Source organism: Solenopsis invicta, chromosome 6 (assembly GCF_016802725.1).
Source record: "Solenopsis invicta isolate M01_SB chromosome 6, UNIL_Sinv_3.0, whole genome shotgun sequence".
NCBI lineage: Eukaryota > Metazoa > Arthropoda > Insecta > Hymenoptera > Formicidae > Solenopsis > Solenopsis invicta.
This window is the reverse complement of record NC_052669.1, coordinates 4,016,857-4,036,158: the sequence shown is the minus strand read 5'-3', so window position 1 is coordinate 4,036,158 and position 19,302 is coordinate 4,016,857. Positions and strand designations below refer to the sequence as shown.

Genomic DNA, 19,302 nt, shown 5'->3' with positions numbered 1-19,302 from the left:
ATTCCGAATTCCACGTCGATTATCCGGCCCGACCCCAGGGTCTGATGTAGGCGCATCGCGTGACGAGAATTCTTACCACGTGTTGGCAAGAGAAATGACGCCGCGCTCGTCGTAATAGAGAATCGTGAACACATTTACACGTGCTTATACGTACTCGGAGGCTTCTGTGTTGGTGAATGCGCCGTTAGTCGGCAGTGGGAACGTAAACATGGCCGCGGATAGTGGTGACGGTTTGCCAATATCCCCGTCTGAGAAATCGCTCACCGGTAGCCTCGCGTCTGATGAAAACGATAAAAGTGTCTCGCGATCGCCGTCGAGTTATTCCATACGGGAGGATAAATGGCCCGACCTCGTTGTATCCAGACCTAGGAAGCTGGACGCCTGGTGGTTGCCGAGACGTGAGTACACAGCCCGATGGTTGCATGGTTCCGTGATTCGGCGCGCTTTTTAAAAGTCCGGCGCTCGCGGGCTCAACTTGGCGCCCGCGTGTTAAGCGCGCGTGCATGTATCGTACGCGCACGTGTTTCGTCATCATTTGCGGTTTCTTTATTGACGATCGTGTCAACTGGAGACATTGTGAAAAATGAATTCGAATAACGCATATTCCAATAATTATGTAATCGTGTCGAATATATCTGACAATCGAGCTATGAACGACTGCATTTCTTCTTATTACAAAGATAGCGGTGTCAAAAAAAATTTTCTCGTGTGTGAAATTACATGAAAGTATAAATTTATGTGTTAGAGAAGAGAGTCACAGTTGTTATTACATCGTGATAAAAATATTTTTATTAAGGTTGGGTAGCAATTAATTAAAAAGTTAAACGTTAAATAATAAATTTATTGATTACTTTTAATTTAACACAGTCAATTTTAAATGATTTAATTTGTAACTTTAACTAGTTGTTATTTGAAGTCTACGAGGTGCTCTTTGCTTCTTATTTCTTATTTCTTACTTTTAATCTTTTGGCTTCTCTACACATTGTTTTATCGAGAATCATAATCTATCTCTTTCAAAATTTAATTTTTATATTAGGCAACTGAAACTAAAATAACATCAAAAGGGCAGAAAGAGTGAAAAAAAAACAAGATAATTAGAGGCCATGAAACAAAATGTAAAGAGCACATTGTAGATTGGTCTTTATAATTATTAGTTATGTTATTGTAGTTATGAGTGCTTGTAAAGTGCTGATCACTTAGTAAGCATTTCAGGAATTTCTATAAATACTCTGAATTATTTAGATATTTTCTGTTAGTCACATGTTCTGTCTATTCAAGTTGTGTAGGAAGTGATGCAACAAGTAGTAACAAATAATGAAATATATAAAATTTTATAAACAATATAAAACGATTAAGGGATCTATGTAAGAGTGATTAATTTAATCCATTGATGTTGATTTCGAGAAATTGAAGATTATAAGTGAAGGAGAATTTAAGATAATGATAATTGATAAATGAAATGATAAATAGATTTAGAAGTCTAAATTTCATTTTTTTAAAATAAAACAATTATTTAATTTAACGAGAATATACAATTCAATAGAAGCAACCATAAATATCCGTACGGTATATTTATTATTAATCTTTATTAATTTTTATTTTATTTTATTTATTTATATTAAAATTTTTTAATGCAAAAGTATTTATGTGAAAATATTACCGTAAAATTTAATAATTGTTTTGTGCACAATAGAAGAATATTAGATATTAAGAATTAAAATTTTAAAATTAGGCTACTCAATAAACAATATAGATAAATAATAATTTATGTTGTTTCCTGTACAGCATATTTATGTCTGACGTTTTATTCGCATCCGTTGTGCGTTTAATATTTATTGAGAAAACTGATTTTAAAATTATAATTCCTATTCTTAATACTTAATTCTTGTATTGTGCGCAGGCTCCAAGTTATCTGTCTATTTTAATTATTAACTCTAATTATGTCTGGAGCGATAATACATTGCCGGGAGCAATGATATCGCTTGTATGTATGTAACATATGTATAATTCTTAACACGTGCACGGCTATCTGTCATGCGATTGATTGCGACCAAATGAAACCAGAAGAATAATCACAATTTAACACATTTAGTGCATAGATATTAATACTTTAATAGAGAACGTATAATGAGATATTCTCCATATGGTAACGTGTTTCTTCTTTGTGATTAATTGACTGTGATGTGAAAATGCATAAGATAAATTGTTTACATCGTTAGTTTCCTACATAAATCTACTGAAACCCGTATTTTACGGCTGCTCCAGTTCTACGTCACATAATGAATACATATTTTCATAATTATGATTTTAAACGACGTAGCATTAAAAGATATTTCTCACAACATTTATAATTGTTTATTTATTATCGTATATATGGGATTATTGACCTTTTCGTGGGATGTCGAAATAAAATTTTGAAATATAAAAACTTGCATTTTCTTTTTACCGTTCTGCTCTTGTGTCTGTAAGAATGTTGTAAATAAATTCCTCATTGCTGTGTACTGTTGTACCGATAAAGCACTATAGAAAAGTGATGGCAGCACCACACGGCAATGCGCAGCGGCACCAGTATTGATTATCGTAGATGGAGACAGAGTCAGCGGGAAAATCAATATCCACATTTTGCCGGCGCTCTCACTATTTTTGACGTGAATTTCTCTTCGTTCGTCATTTCGTACAATTTCCAAGTGCTTTCTAAGAGTGCGCTGATTCCAGAACACGTGCCATTTTGGGCGTGAGCGAATAATCATATCGTCAAAATACGATGTAATCGCGTTAGTGCGTGTCCACCATTTCTTCACTTGTGGTCTGAGATTTCTATTTGCCATCTCTACGGTACCTGCAGCTTAACTGGAGCATTCCTTATTAGAGCAAGCATTTGTCATTAATAAAACAACTGATGGTGGTTGAAGAATAACGCCTGAAGAAATAACAAGGAGTAATAACTCCACTGGCATACGTCGATTTTTACGTTGTTGCCAACAACGTAAAATCCAACTACAGTATATCGCCATTTACTGGTGATTCATCCATTGCGACACATTTTCCTATCAGCTGATCGATGTAACAGAAAGAAGATTGGTGTAACAGAAGATACATCACAGTATTGAGCAAGTAAATTACTAACAGGCGCATAATTAAAAACAATATATACATAAAAAAACTTGAAAAAACAAATCAACGGTTATTAATTACGATCGACTCGTTATTTTAATAACGGAAGGAAGATTTAGTTTGAGCAAACGATCTGCTCCAAGATTATTGCCAAAGAAAATAAAAGCCAAAGTAAATCAAGAATCTGTGTAATAGCGAACGATCTTTGAAAGATAATTGCATAAATCTGCAAGATAGATTGAGATAGCGACGATAGAGGAATCGTCTTCTATGCGGCAGGTATCCCTGACTGGTCTGAAATTGCGGCCGCCGGGCGATCACGGTGGTGTACATCACGGCGGGGTCATGTTGGAGGAAGATATGGCTGGTGCTCAGGACACAATATATCTGTGCAATTTTCGAGTGTCGGTAGATGGCGAGTGGCTCTGTTTAAAGGAGCTACAGGATGTCGAATTCTCACTCCAAGATTCGATGCAGCGGTCACCCTCACCACCGCTCGCTCTCAGTGGTATTAATCATCATCACGCTCACAATCATCACCATCATCATCAACAGCTTCCCGAACAGCGAGAGCTTCGCGATATTATGCCACCAAGTCCACCGCCATTGCAGCACGTCTCCAGCTTGTGTCTGTACTGGATGTTACTGCACTCACCCGTTTTAATTAGCAGAATATATTTGGGGGATACAATTTTCTCTTTTTTTTTCGCTCAGTGAGGTTTAATTAATTACTTATGTTGTGACATTTATACCATTTTACGAAATAAGCATCACTTTCTTTGTTTATAACGGATAGAAACTTTTGTCTTTTTTTTTCCACGCTTCATTGTGGGTGCTTTGATTGGAATGTATTTTTTGAATAGCAAAACCGAGGCAAATCTTCGCTTACGATTGCACTTTTTTATTTATCTTTTATTTATTTTGGAAAGTACAAAATTAATGCATATCTGTGCTGCGCAATCATTCCTTACATTATTTAAGTTTTAATATAATATTAGTTAAAAATATTTGTATATTCAGGATCGGATATTTGAAATCATTATTTTAAGTAAGAAGGGGAGAATTTAATCGAGATTATACCGCAAGTCAGAACAGAACACATATTGTTTTTGCAGCACGTGATCCGGTCATCATCGAGAGGAGTAATCTCGTTAACATTTCAAAACTAATCGTCAAGGAGCTGATCGAAACATCTTTGAAATATGGTCGTATGCTCGATTCCGATCATATGCCATTGCAACATTTCTTCATCGTTCTTGAACATGTGCTTAGGCATGGTTTACGACCAAAGAAGGTAAAGTTTACCGTCTCATGTGGACAGCGGATTAATTTTTCCAACCTGATACTAACAGGTCTCCGATTTCAGGGTCTTCTTGGACCCAAAAAAGAGTTGTGGGATATTCTTCAGCTCGTAGAGAAATATTGTCCTGAAGCACAAGATATTACGTCCAGCATTCGTGATTTACCTACTGTTAGGTACTGCGAATTTCTATTCTAGAAATGTAATTTATATATTTATTTGTGTGGATTTATTTACTTGTCTGTACGGTGACATGATTAATTTATACAGGATTCATTTCGTATTTTATCCGTGATAAAATGAAATGAGAGTAATATTTGTTTAGAAAATGTTTTTAGAATACGATCGGTATATTTTATTTTAATTAATCTTTTAGATTTTCTCGAGGGATTTAATGAGTTTTTTTATTGTTAAGATTATTTTTACATTTTTGTTTTTTTTTATTATTGAAATTTATCAAAAAATACAATAAAGTTTTACGCCGGATATATTTTTTGTTAAATACATTTTTTTGTAATTTTCTTTTCAAATTATTCAATTATATCAATAATAAAATTATATCAATCACGTTTATTATATAATTAATTTGAAAATTTTGTGAATTTCTTCGTATTTAGCAATTCTGGAACATAACATTTTGAAATCACTATCATTTTTAGGACGGCTATGGGTAGGGCGCGTGCTTGGCTGCGCATGGCATTGATGCAAAAGAAATTAGCAGATTATCTCAAAGTTCTGATAGATCACAAAGATGATATTTTGTCCGAATACTTTGAACCAGATGCTTTGATGATGAGCGAAGAGGCGATTGTAGTCATGGGTTTGTTAGTGGGATTAAATGTGATCGATTGCAACTTCTGCGTAAAGGTCAGTCTGGATTGTTTGCGCGTTTATTTTTTTTTTATGTACGTAAAAGTGTGCATGTATGCGTTCGATTAATTAAAGTGATAATGACGTTAAGCCAACATCGATCGTAACTGTTGTGACAGGAAGAAGACCTCGATTGTCAGCAGGGCGTAATCGACTTTTCATTATATTTGCGCAATAGTAATCATATACCTGGCGAATCGCCAGACGACGAACTCGAAAACGACAATATGACCACAGTTCTTGACCAAAAAAATTATATCGAGGAGCTTAATCGACATTTAAAGTAAATATCTAATTATCTCGAATTTCGAATGAAAAGTTGCTCATGTATATACGAGTATTATCATTTCAACATTTTATATGACGATTTTAGTGCAACGGTAACGAATCTTCAAGCCAAAGTAGAATCTTTGACGACAACGAACGCTCTTATGAAAGAAGATCTTGCTATTGCAAAGAATAATATTTTATCGCTTCAAGATGAAAACAGACAGCTAAAGAAGGAACTTGGTATCGAAGTTAAAGATGCAAATGAGGTATAATTAATGTCGTTGAAATAGCGCATTACGTATGAATTGCCGTGTTATTGAAGGATTTAATTTCAGAATGGAAAGGTACCTCTTAAAATAACAGAAACTACTGCTGAAATCGAAGAGCTTAGATGCAGAATAGAATCTGAGAAGAAATCCCGGCAAGATTTAGAGAAAGAGCTGGAATTGCAGGTTAATAAGAGCTCGTATTGTTTTATACTGATATTTCTTTCTGTGTCTCTGCACAAATACTATAACTGATACTTTAACAATTTGTAAAATTAAGTGCATAAAAATGCACTCAGCAATTGATGAGTGTTTTTTGTATTTTTTTTCATACAGATTAGCATGAAATCCGAAATGGAAGTAGCTATGAAGTTATTAGAGAAGGATATACATGAGAAACAGGATACTATTATATCTTTAAGGCGACAGCTGGAGGATATCAAATTAATCAACTTGGAAATGTACAAAAAGCTGCAGGTGGTATTACTTGCAACTACTCTTGTATGATTTTTTAATTTTTGTGATATAGCTTACTTGTATTTTGATTAACCAATTATTTTGTTAAATTTTATTTAAGAAAAGCAAGAGAGAGAGAGAGAGAGAGAGAGAGAGAGAGAAAGAGGAAACGTGTTTATTTTATAACATGTTAATAACTTTTTAAAAATAAATTTTTGTCTTGTTTTAATTTAAAAAATTAATTACTTATAAAAATCTTAGTTTCTTTACATATGTTTCTGATAAATAATGTTTCTTAATTATGTTATCAAACACATTTGACATAGACAAGTATGCTATATCACGCAGATATAATTTCTTTACACAATTTACTGTTTCTAAAATTATTTTATCACAGGTTTTATTCTAAAAATTGGACCATTAGTCATAGCCCGGAAGCAATAATATGCTTTATATCTTTCCGCATTTTGTTGATATTTTTGTTATTTATTAATATTTTAATACTTGTTAGTGAATAGAGTTAAATTATCTTCTATGCAAAATAGGTTGTTATTACACTAGTATATTTAGGTGCTTTGTTTGTGAATGTGTGCTGACAATGGTGGAAATATTTTTTTATTATTTCGTTGGAATCTTTTCTTTTCGGAGAGGATTTCGGCGGGCACGTAAATTCTCCGTTTCTGGACGTGTTTCCCTTGTAGGAGTGTGAACATGAGCTGACACAGAAGGGCGAGATGGTGAGCCGTCTTCACGCGAAGACCAATCAGATTGGCAAGATTCTCAACAACCTTGAGAAGTATAATTATTTGATGAAGGATAGCGATGGTATACGAAGTCCCACCACTCCGGGTGGCGTATCAAAATCTATTCTTAATAAGGCTAGTCCCACTTCCCCAAGGGATTGCCCACCCGCGGAGAGTGCGACCGCCCGGCCGACGGTCGATCATCAGCGCTCTCTTGACGAGCAGCCGGCGACAGCCTCTAATGACAAATTGAAACAGAGTCGTTCTACCTCCGAGATTTCCACGAATAGTTCAACGACCGAGCGAGTTGCGAAAGAATAGAGAGACAGCCTACCCTTACACGATTAATTCCACAGCGGATCTTGACACTTCAGATATCGCGGCTATTCAGCGCTGCACGCGAGGCGTACATTTTTTATACGTGCCCTACAGAGTCGTGCAAAATTGCTTTGCCAGATTTCCACCTGTGTTTCGCGCATAGCATACTGTCGTGCACATTTATTCAATGCCACTTTTGATGATTAATTGACGTTACGTTAACAAATTATACGTAATTACTATGATGTAACGAAATGATTTAGCAGTCTTTTCTAAAAATCGAATAGCCGACACTTTAATCTTATACGGACTTTTACTTTCAAGATAGTAACTCTTGTAGAAGTTTCTAAAATATTGCATTTTGAAGTATATGTGTGCACTCATAGAAATAGTTGATAATTTGCCAATTGATAATTTGTTAATTAATTTTGATCACGAGTGTACGGAGCGTCTTGAAAAATTTGTTTGCAATGATAATGTGAAAGCGAAAGGACAATATTCCGTAATAGTCAAACAAAATGTAATACAAATTATTTATTTACTCTACTGTAATAAAATATTTATTAAAGATTGTAAATTATAAATTCGAAATCTAATATTTTCAAAATAAATTTATTACCGGCCTATCATCCATGTGAGACGCAAAACCAATTTCATTTATAGGATTAGAAGTTTTAAAAATTTGGATATTCCATGTGGCATTTCATTACATCATACTTGAGAAAATATCACACATTATACGACAAATTACAAATTTTAAGAAAATGTGATTTTCTTAAACTCATTATCACACGTCTAATTATTATTGAAATGTTTTACGGTTTCCAACTCAATATGCATCATGTTGCTATTCTAGGTTTACTTAGAAATTCGGGCAAGCATCCCTTTCTCTTTCGCCTGTACTCAATAAATATTTATTTCAGGAATGCGAAGGCTCACTTAAGCATAAGACAGAACTGATTACAAAGCTGGAAGCTAAAACACTGTCGATGAGCGAGACCATCCAGAAAATGGATGAGAAGTATGTTTTATTTGTCTTTCATTAGTATTAATTAACTTATAAGTGCAATTCGATCACGCGCATACTCGGGATTAAAAGTAGCGCGCGCGTAATTTTTAATATAATAACTACACACATCAAAAAATGTTTTGCGTTTTATTATCTTGCGTTTTTATATTGATACAGGAATTAACACTTTTTTTCCGCTAAACGTCTTATCTGATCAATTACTAAGGTGTATTGTTATGCTAGCTTCCCGTAAAGTAATATCATGAATTTCTAATGTACGATACCTATGTATATGATGAGTGTTGTGATGGGGCTAGTTTAATCAATATTGCTTTATCTAATGACGTAATAATGTCATCGACATTTTTCGTGCAAGAATGCAAGCGTGCAAGAATAATAAAAATGTAATATATTTTTATTGTTATCAGAAACTTAACAAAAGCTTACTTTCATTTGCAAAATAGTGTACTTTAGAAAACGGTCCTACACTTTCTCTGTAAATAAATTATTATTTACTTTACAGAATATTTAATTTTCATCGCGTGTAATTTTGTATCTCTAGTATATCGAAAATTCAAACTACGCAAAACTTTTTTGATGCATGTATATTTTAATATTTTAAGATATTTCATTGCTCCATTTTCTATACGAGATAACAAGTGAAATAGCTGGTTACTGTTTGATAATGTATTCTATTTTTCCTAAGGACGAAAATTCTATGGTATAAAATTCTGGAAATTTTTCTTTTGTAAATATGTTTTGTTTATGAAAATAAATTTTTAGCACATGACATTGTTTCGAGGAGAAGTCTTCTGATTTTTGGTGTCTTTGTTAACTTGTCCATACATGAAGTAAATAGCTACCCATTCGATATTAGAATAAGCCGTTTTGATGGCATTATTTTAACTATGGAAAGTTTAAATACATATCAATTTATGTAAATCCAATGTCAGGACGACATACTCTACTACATTATTTACCTTTATGAGAAAAAATGTCGACAATGCTCGTTATTTTACGTGTGACAGGTATTCATGAAAAATTTCAATGTAAAGCGGTAAATGTTTATATCTCGGAAAGGAAAAATTTCCAGATTTATGTTTATCATATAGCTTTTTTTTATTCTTGGAGAAAATAAAATACTAAATTGAGATCACTTATTTCAGTGTCATTCTGTATAGATTTAAAATTTAACGTAAAAGAATGTAGTCTTCTAATTATATGGAAGGTTACATTTATTATTCTGAAAATACGAAAAATGGGCTAATGTTCGTATATCTTATACGCTTCAAAATTTTAGTTGAATCATTGTGATCAATATTGTTCAGCAAAATGTGAGACATTTGAGATGCGTGAGAACTCGACCATTATTTTCCATCAAACTTGTCGCGTGATGTTAGTATTTCTTAAAAAAGCGTCGAGAATGTCTCTATTACTGAACTATTTTAGCAGGCATTATTTATGTACAAATATAGTTGTTGTGATAAGATTTTCCCATCAGCTGTCGTTATACGGAATTTTGGTATGCGAAAGACCATACCAGCCAACATTTAAATAAAGCACGCACGCAAATAAGTGGACAGCTCTAGCTAGAGATGACTTATTTTTTACTTAGATGTCGCAAATGCGCGATTTATAATAGATAACTCGCGAAGCTCTAGGATTAAACCAAATCTTATCGTGTCACGGAGATATTGGTAAATTACACTAAATGGCTATTTCACGAATAGTTATATCAATATGTAGTTGTTAATATTGATAAGACATATTTTAAAGTCTTTTGCAATAATCGATAAATTTCTACATTATCACATAACTGTACTAATAAAATTTATTAATGCTATCGCGAAGACGGAAAAGAATAATATCGAACATCTACTCATTCATTTCATTTTTATCATTTCTTCATACTTGTGATCTCCAGATGAACGAAAATTAATTTCTCATTATCGAAGAATTTTCGTCTGATATTATTTCAAGGGAAGATATCAATTTTCGTATTTTTCTTCGTACATTTAAATTAAAACTCGCTTTCATTCATGAAAATCGCGTTTAAGGAACTGATTCGCGATCACTCTTTACCGAATCATTCCTTCTTCATTAAACGTTGACACAGGAAAATAGCTTTCAAGTAAATTACTACATTGTTGATATCTGTAGTCGATATATTTATCCATGCAAGACATTTTTTTCTGAGATAATAGCGTTACTTCCTTATTGGAAGTAAAAGGTTCGATGGTGATTAATTAAACGTGCCATATCCATATTACTGATATATTTACGTACTTGTATAAGCCTGGCGCAGTGGAAATTATAACGCACTCAAACACTACGTGCTTGTACCAACACTACGAAAATAAATTTATGACAGAACAGAGTGTGAGTTTGTTTACCCTGCTCGCCGATTAAAATTAAGACACCACGATCTAATAAAATTTTTGTGAATTTTATAATTGCGAAATAAAGTTCTTTTCTTATTTAACACTTGTATAATTACTGCTTATACTTGTATAATTACACTTGTATAATTAATGTCTGGTGAGGTAAGTTAAATATATATATTACAGTTATACGTATCGCAACATTATTTATTTTAAATTATAAATTAAATAATAAATAATACAAATTTAACGTTTTTATTGTTTTATTAAATTCGTTTTTGTGATATAAAAAATAAGTAACAGTGTAATATGTATTTTTGTTTTACTTTCACAAATATTTGGTCAATACATATACATACATGTATATAATATACGTATAAATGCTATTAATTACATTAAACGTAATGAAATATAAAATACAAAATATTGATTAAATGTTACTTTCCTGGATTCGTATTTTGGATTCGTATTTTGAATAATATTGTCCTGTTATTTTGATTCACATTAATATGGGATAGTAATTTTATGTTTTCTATTTTCAAAATGGAATAAATAATTTTGTTTTAATATAAGATTGTATTAATTCTTCCCCATTTTTTTGTATAACGCAGTGACAGAACAGTTCCTTAAATGCGCTTTTCGAGACTACACTTTTACTTGCTTGTATTTACGACGTATTCATTTACCTTGATGAAAATTCGATACACATACGTTAAATAATAAATGTGTATTTTCTTAAATTGAAATTCAACAAATCGTATTCATAATATGGAAATATCTTCTCTGCTAATAAACAAGTATAAGTAACGGTAGGCAAGTAAATTAAATCGTTTCTTAGCGATAAATATATAATTGACTATCGTGATATCATTTGGTATTTTCGTATTGAGGAAACAGGGTCATCATCTTAGGTATAACCATTACGCGTCATTACACTCCCGTTTTAAAATCCCGAGCTAATCCTGAAGTGAGGTACGAGTTAAAGATCGTTGAACCAATTGAAGAAAATAGCTTCGGGCGGTGTAGACGCGAGTTTTATGTCTTCGACGTTTAAGTACCACCGATTTGACTTAATCAGGTGCAAGGAGATGGATGGTGTCAGAACGGGGGCGGAGGAGAAGGTGAGGGTCCTGGGTGCCGAGGCCGCCGAGCGAGAAGCGCGGACGAATGGGGTCGAGAGGGAATTGCGACTTGAGCGCGAGTGGAGAACCTCCTTACAGGAAACATCGATCTGTAACACGGAGAAGATCTCTCAATTACATCAGGAGATCGATCAGCTGAAACGGGTGTCCGAGGTACGTATCCACGTGAGATCTGTATTGCCTTTTAAGCGTACCTGTGGCGAATAAATCTCACGGTATCACCGTTATCGTCGCGCCGACTCGTAAGTTCAGACAACGGTGAGCCTTGCAGAAGCGGCGCGGCGATCCGATCTTTCTATTTAAATTCCATTCCCGAAACCTGGATTATAAGCCTCTAATTCAATCCGCACGCCGTTGCGGAGATTTATCTGCCTTTCGATAATAGAACCGACGTAAATGCGACAGCGGCGGCGCCGTCCTGAAATAGATTAATGAAATTTATTTCAGCTACTACATTTATTCAATATTTCTGCGGATTCTTAAAACGTATCGCGCTCTATTTGGTTTCTATAATGAAATAAGTTAATTTCTACCTTTTCCATGTTCCTAATCTGAACACGGGACAGTGGTATCCGCTTCGTGTATTTAGATATAATGCCCGTAGTTATAATGTATGAAGTATATAAATAATTGTCCCAGGAATCACAAAATGCAAAATAGAAAGTCAGGCGGTCAATGCGCTAAACTATTTTATAATAAAACAGGATTTTCTAGGATATTAAAAATACAAAAACACAGATTTTAACATGTGAATACATATAAGAATCAAAATGTGAAAAAATAATTTATAAAATCGATATGAAAAGTGAGAATAGAATCTAGTTGATCTAAAAGCAATTTGAATGTACATTTTACTATTGAAATTGACATAATCGAAAGATATATATTTTGATGTATTCAAGCTAGAATCGTACAATCCAGTCCAATCATAGCAACCGACTAACCGACTCGCCCTTAATCTCGACAATGGACGGGTAAATGTGTACATGCCGGATAATCACAATTATGGCTGTTTCAGAGATACTTGACGCTGCAGGAGGAGTATTATGCCCTGAAGGAGGTGTGCGGCGAGCAGGAACGAACTCTAGAGGAACTTGGGGGACAATTGAGCGCGGCCAAATTAGCGGCGGTCGAACTGCGCGAGGCCGCTGACAACGCTCAGCTGCTGCAGCAGCAGCAGCAGCAGCAGCAGCAGTCGACACTGCAAGAGGGCTCGGTAACCTGGGCAAATGATCGGATGGTCACCCAATGCAAGGGGTGCAGCCGTGAGTTCAACATGACTCGTCGCAAGGTAATCAAACTTTTTAATTGCTCTCACGCTTTCGTAACTCTCCTACCTTGCTCTTTCTCTCTCCCTTCCTCTCTTTTTCTCTCTTTCTCTCTCTCTCTCTCTTTTTCTCTCTAACTTTCTGCCTCAACTCTCTCGGTTTCTCCGGCTTCGAAGACTGAGGAGGCTGAAATCATCCCTGCCTCTCTCCTTACCTTCCTCTTTCTCTTATCCGATCTATTCGCAGAGATGGTTCGCGCGCGCGGAGAGCTCGGCTGAAAGCGCGGCGCACCGTACGTAATTGTTCAATTATCCCCGCCGTTCGGGAAATTACTGCTTACTCCGATGCGGACTCCAGCTGTCGGACTCGACGGAGGAGACAGAGTTGAAGTAAGCGCGCGCGCTAAATGACCAGGAACGTTCGGGTCGTGACAGGGCAGACTTGGCATCACGACGGGATACACCTACCCTTGGCGAAGATCTGATGGCGTACAGGGCTAGGCCGCTCGTCAGGTCGTCAGGATCCCTCGAGATCGAAATCACTCCTCGCGCGCAACAACTTTGATGCACGACAGTCGTATTATTAGAGATAGCGGGCTATCGCGTTGCCCGGGCCGGCAATTACACTTAAAGGCTTTCGTTTACCTAACTTCCCCCTTTATTAAATCGCGATAGGCCGTAATGAGGGCCGGAATTTGCGGATAGATAAGAGTCGGCTGAAGGATTACTGGCTTAAACAAGTTCTCGAGCGGCAGTTGTTAAGCACCTGCCGCGCGAATACGGCGGCCACGCGTCCGTAACGCTTTTTAATTTGCTCATTAAGGAGTGAGAGACGTGTCGCGTTACACGGTAGACGGTAGAAGCGGCCGATTCCAAAGCGGCCGCGCAACGAAGCCCCGGCGAGAGAGAACTCACGTCGGCCTGCCTCCATTTTTCGCCGCGCGAATCACGCGTGTCGGCACGACATGGGCGCTTAAAGTATTCGCGCGGCGATCTTGATCGTTCCGTTCGTTGCAGTTGCGTGCATCGATAAGGGAAGCGCGCGCCGCGCCAACAATGGGTATTCGTGTATTCGTGCATTCGTCATACGAATAAATTCTGCAGCGGGATTTACGCGCGGTCGAAAGCTTATCGAAATTACGAGGACGTGAATGATGAATAACGGAGTTGATCGGGCTTGACTGTCGACGTTAAACGACTGTCTGGAAACTATTGTGGAAACGCCAATGCGAAAATCTCCTCCTTAGTCGTCAGCCTGGGGACCAGATTCACGGAGCAGCATTCCTCTTTTTCAGGACATCCAATTACATTATTTGCACCATCATCCGACGTACATACAGTCGTGATTACGCGTTGTGCATGCATGACCCGCATGCATATTCAGTCGACAATGTGATAGAGACGTTGCTCGCCTCATAAAATACATTAGACCGTATTCTCTTCTTTGCTTTACGTAACCGGCGGTTCGAGGAATATACGTTGTGCCCGCGTGCGAGGAACGGGTTAGAGGGGTGAGGGTTGCAAGGAGGGAGGGCGTAGAAAAGGGTGGTAAGTTATTGCATAATAACAAGGCAGTGCTTGGGTATCCTTGTTACTCATTTTTCGCCCGGTAGGTGTATTACCATACTGTTTAATATAGAATAGGCCACCCATGGCACGAACAGCTGTGTGGGTGGGAAATCGTGCCAGTGGGCAAGGCGTTCTTCGTTGGCGGGTTCGCAGCGGAGGAGCTCGCGCCGTGCGAGAGAAAGCGCGAGATTTTCGAAAGAGCTCTCTTCGCGGGTGGAAAAATAATGCGGGACGGCCGTAAGCTTTCGCGCGGGCAAAAGCGGGCGAGATAATAATCCTCCCAGTGCCGCGATTCCCATCGCGTGGTGCGGTTGACCACGTTAAGACACAGTAAACTCATCCTTGACTTTTTTTAATGCGCAGTACCCCGCGGTATCGTCCCTCCGGCGCGGCGTACGCGGTAAACCGGCAATTGCTTTGCTCGCGCACTTGACACAGTTCCCGCGGATTGTGTGGTATTTTGATTCCGTGGCGAGATGCTAACGAGACCGAGCGCAAAACTTTTCCTGTGTATCTTACGCGTCGCTACGTTTTAATTTGCTCTCGGTAACGGCAAATTGTAACAGCTAAGTTTCATCTTGTGGTAACAACGTGTAAACATTTTCTAATGGATAGAGTCAAAATTAAGTCAATGTGCGTAATATGTTGATATAATTTGAACCGAAGTGTGCGTGAAAGTTTAATATTCTTGATCAGAAAATTATAATACGTCTTTTTATACGCAATAAAAACCTATTAATAAAAAAAATCACGTAAAATTATTGCGTGAGGAAGCAACGATATTTGAAGCATCATAAGGAAACTCAAGTTGTGCTGGGATACTGATAAGTGAATACTGTTCACCGCCACATGTTGATAGAATAACGCCGTAAAGGGAGTGTTCCTATGTGTTGTAAACCTGAAGCAAAGGATATATCCTACAGACGCTGAATATGCATGTTTCGAAACCATAATTAATTTCTCTAAATTCCTTTAATTCACTTTATTCTAAGTTAAGCGAACTTCACGATGACGTAATCATCTTAACTCTTCATCATGTGGCGCGTTTAATTTTGATGAAGCTAACTAGTTTGTTTGGAATGTATTAACATATTGAAGACATCAGTTATGAGGTCAATGAAAGCGACCATTACAAAAAAAAGAGACTCTCCGCGTCTGTCGTTTCATCCGCGAAGATAAATAAGCGTGCAATGGCATTTGCGTCTTTTTAACTCTTAACTTTAGAGACGAAAACTCATTTCCCTGCTCATGCGATTGCATAAAAGTGAGTTTGCCCGATGTTACGCTCTACAAAGGCGAGCGAGCTAAGCCGCATGATGGTCTCCTCGGTTTACCAAGACTTTCGCGTCCGCGCCAAGATTCATCTCGCGACGAATTTATAGATCGCTACGGTCGATCATTTGCCCGACAGTATCTCTCGGATCTGATCTTAGACTGATTTATTCGTCTTGGAAAGTATCTGTAAGTAGGTATCTATCACGGTTAAGATAAGGTGTGCTTGAGGCACGCCGGTTACGGAGTTGCGGGCACCGATCTACTACGTTTCGGTCGTAAGTCATGATGACGGTTCAATAATTAACTTCGCGAGGAAATCGGTTATCGGGACGATATTATTCGGGCTCTTACTTCCTGGTAATAACCAGGCAACCACTCTCCCGCACCCTTACCACGCTAAGAGGGAAACGACGATCCGACCGTCTCACTTAGAGGATTCAATTTAGATGTAAAATTTAGAATCGTCGCCTCGGTTACGCTTCTCTTTTGGCTTTCCGAGTACGCGAATACCACGTTATTATAATAGACCGTCGGTAATGGCTTGGGAATAAAGATTACCGGATAACAGAGGAAACGAGGGCGCGAGCAGGGTCGCGAAATGAACGCAAAGGTGAAACGCGTGGAAACTGCGCTTTCTTTTGTCACGACTTACACATTTGTATGGATTCCTTGTGTGATGAATTGACGTTAAATTTTTTTAAGCTAAATTTAAAGCTGCGCGTTATAAAAAAAAAAAAAAAAAAATTAACAATATGACAATATATAAAATACTGCATGTGTTTGTGTGGTTAATATTTTTGGTATCTTTCTTCATTTATCTTTTATAATTCGAGCATCTCTACGATTTGAAGGATAATGACCACAAAAGGACAAACAATTGGCAAACTATTGAAACATGAATAAGTAATGCGATTAACACGAATTTGTTTTATCTATTTGTCGTTATCTACGCTCGTTCTCGTTTGTCATCCTCAACAGCTTGTGCCAGTCAGTCCTGTTCTATGTCCGTCTATACTTCAACAATCTAACGACTCTCACATGGAAATGACCTGTGCAAGAAACACTACAAAAAAGTATTAAGCGCTCTCTTACCTGAAGTTGACGCGCGGACAATAGTATCCCTGGTACCGAGTGCAAAAAGCCCCGGCCGTTGTCCGCGTGCCAGCTTCAGGTACGGGCATGCACTTTTTTTTTACCCGAACGTAACGAGCACACGTAATCCGTAACTGCGAACTACGCTACAGAGCTTTTTACTTTTCATCGTGTAGACCTGAGGCGGGCAAACTCATCGCCATTATTATACGCCGCGAAGTTATGATTGGTTTGGACGTTTCGGTTAAAATCCTAAACTGTAGCTATGAGATTTAAAACGTACTTACTATATTTACATTGCCCCGAGACAGTCAAGAAATCTTCTGAATTATTGTCGATTTTCATCCAGAGCCAAATTAGTTGAACTCAATAGTTAAACTTAAATGTAAGCCGCATTACCAATTTACTATTATTTTGCAAGTGTTTGAATTAATAATATAATTTTTGAATAAAATAAAGTATATTATGTTCATAATTAAAATATCTATTATAATTTCGAACTTCATGTTACAAACGTAGTTTCACTACTAGGATGAATATAAAGTTTTATAATCATTTTTCTGTTTTTTAAAATAAGTGCAAACCTTTGAAAACGTTAATTATTTTATTTTACCATTTATTACATATTATTGTACAAGCCGATGTTAGATATTTATTACATGATCGTTATTAGAATAATTGTAAAAAAGATATGAATGCTTGTATTTTTTATAATACATACATTCAACATGAATATGGAAATACAGGAATATTTTATATTTATTTGAATATAAAATTAAATAAATGTAATTTTATATTCATATTTTTATATTTACAATATATGTTTGATAAGTAAATACATTGCAGTAGAACTGAATAAATATTATGAAAATATTAATTTTTATGACGTAATTTGTAATGTAAATTCATTACAGTCCATAGTGTCAACTATATATAATAACTACACAATTTTTTTTATTAATAAAGTAATAAAGTATATATAAGTAAGTTTAACAATTAGTATAAACTAATAGTAAATATTTGGATTTTGTTTCTGTTACAGCATCATTGTCGCAATTGCGGAAACATTTTCTGTAACGCCTGCAGTGACAATACCACAGTCTTGCCGAACTCAGCGAAACCGGTACGCGTTTGTGACGAATGTTACGTGTTTCTGGTTAGCCGTTATTCAGTGGCGCGTTAATATTCCGCATGCTATTGTTTCTTTTCGTAAGCGAATTGCACAGAGATTTTAGTTCGATGCGTAGTTTCGACAAAGAAAGAGAAAAAAGAAGCGAAAAGACAGAACGAAGAAAGAATGGAAAGGTAATCTACCTGCAAATATAATTCACACAAATTTGTGCACATTTTGTTTTTTTAGTGTATCGTAATGCGTAACCATTTATTATAAATTGGTCGTACGCGATGGTGGACGAATCAATCTGCCGTATGCAATATTTTGTTTCGCGTTTTCTTTTTTATGATAAATAATCTCGCAATATTTTAGAGTCTATACGATAGAAATGGGAGTTTAGAAAAATACTCAATTCATTAAATTTTATTATAGCCTGTATCGCAACGTTTCTAATGTATTTTAATAACCGGCAAAGATATATGATTAATAGAGTTTATTTTCTCGAACGTATTTTATTTTGTCATGGAGAAACGTTTGTTTCATTTTGTTGCATAAAAATGACGATTATCTCACCGATGTCACAGAGGACGAGTCCAACAATCTGACTGTATAAATGTCTACGAAAATTCAACATTGCACACTGCTTGTAGTGCGGTTTCGATCATAATTGCATTTGTTATGCTCAAATTAGACAGGATAAGATTATAATAGCGATGTGATTGTACTCTGATTGAATCTAATTTGTAAAGTCTCGAAACTGCAGCCTTGCTCACGCACACTGCAGTGTCCAAAAACGTGTGCCTGTACAACATATTTTTAAAATGTTCTATACCGTCAAAAGAGAGATATTATACGTAAATAAATGAGATGGTTTTCTAAAACGTGCATCATTATTTATTCTAATCTTATACAACGTATAATATACGTTATGCAAATATCAATTTAAAATGTGCTTATTAGAATGTCTCGAGGGCGAGAAGAACAGATATAAATTATCTCATTGTTGTACTGTTTATGAAAATTTTCTTTGGGAGAAATTAATTAAAGACTGCTATGAAACCGGTGCTAAAAGGCCTTTGACAATCTTGTACAAGTACATTTTAGACGTCTTTAATA

At 36.2% G+C, this 19,302-nt stretch overlaps 1 protein-coding gene across 4 annotated transcripts; it reads left to right on the top strand.

Moving 5' to 3' along the window:
* Positions 1-177: 177 nt before the first annotated feature.
* On the top strand, positions 178-19,067 carry LOC105193896 (protein RUFY3). 4 transcript variants are annotated; one of them, XM_039451320.1, is made up of 13 exons: positions 178-398; positions 3,394-3,742; positions 4,230-4,408; positions 4,481-4,590; positions 5,074-5,281; positions 5,404-5,567; positions 5,658-5,820; positions 5,890-6,006; positions 6,157-6,297; positions 8,261-8,358; positions 11,806-12,022; positions 12,888-13,160; positions 18,115-19,067. In XM_039451320.1, exons 1-13 carry the CDS (start codon positions 282-284, stop codon positions 18,253-18,255), a joined length of 2,277 nt encoding a protein of 758 aa, XP_039307254.1. In that variant the 5' UTR covers positions 178-281; the 3' UTR covers positions 18,256-19,067. The 4 variants fall into 4 exon arrangements, with proteins under 4 accessions (XP_039307254.1, XP_011156885.2, XP_039307255.1 ...); XM_011158583.3 differs by lacking the exon at positions 3,394-3,742; XM_011158582.3 differs by lacking the exon at positions 178-398 and having other exon boundaries at positions 1,802-3,622.
* Positions 19,068-19,302: the final 235 nt, after the last annotated feature.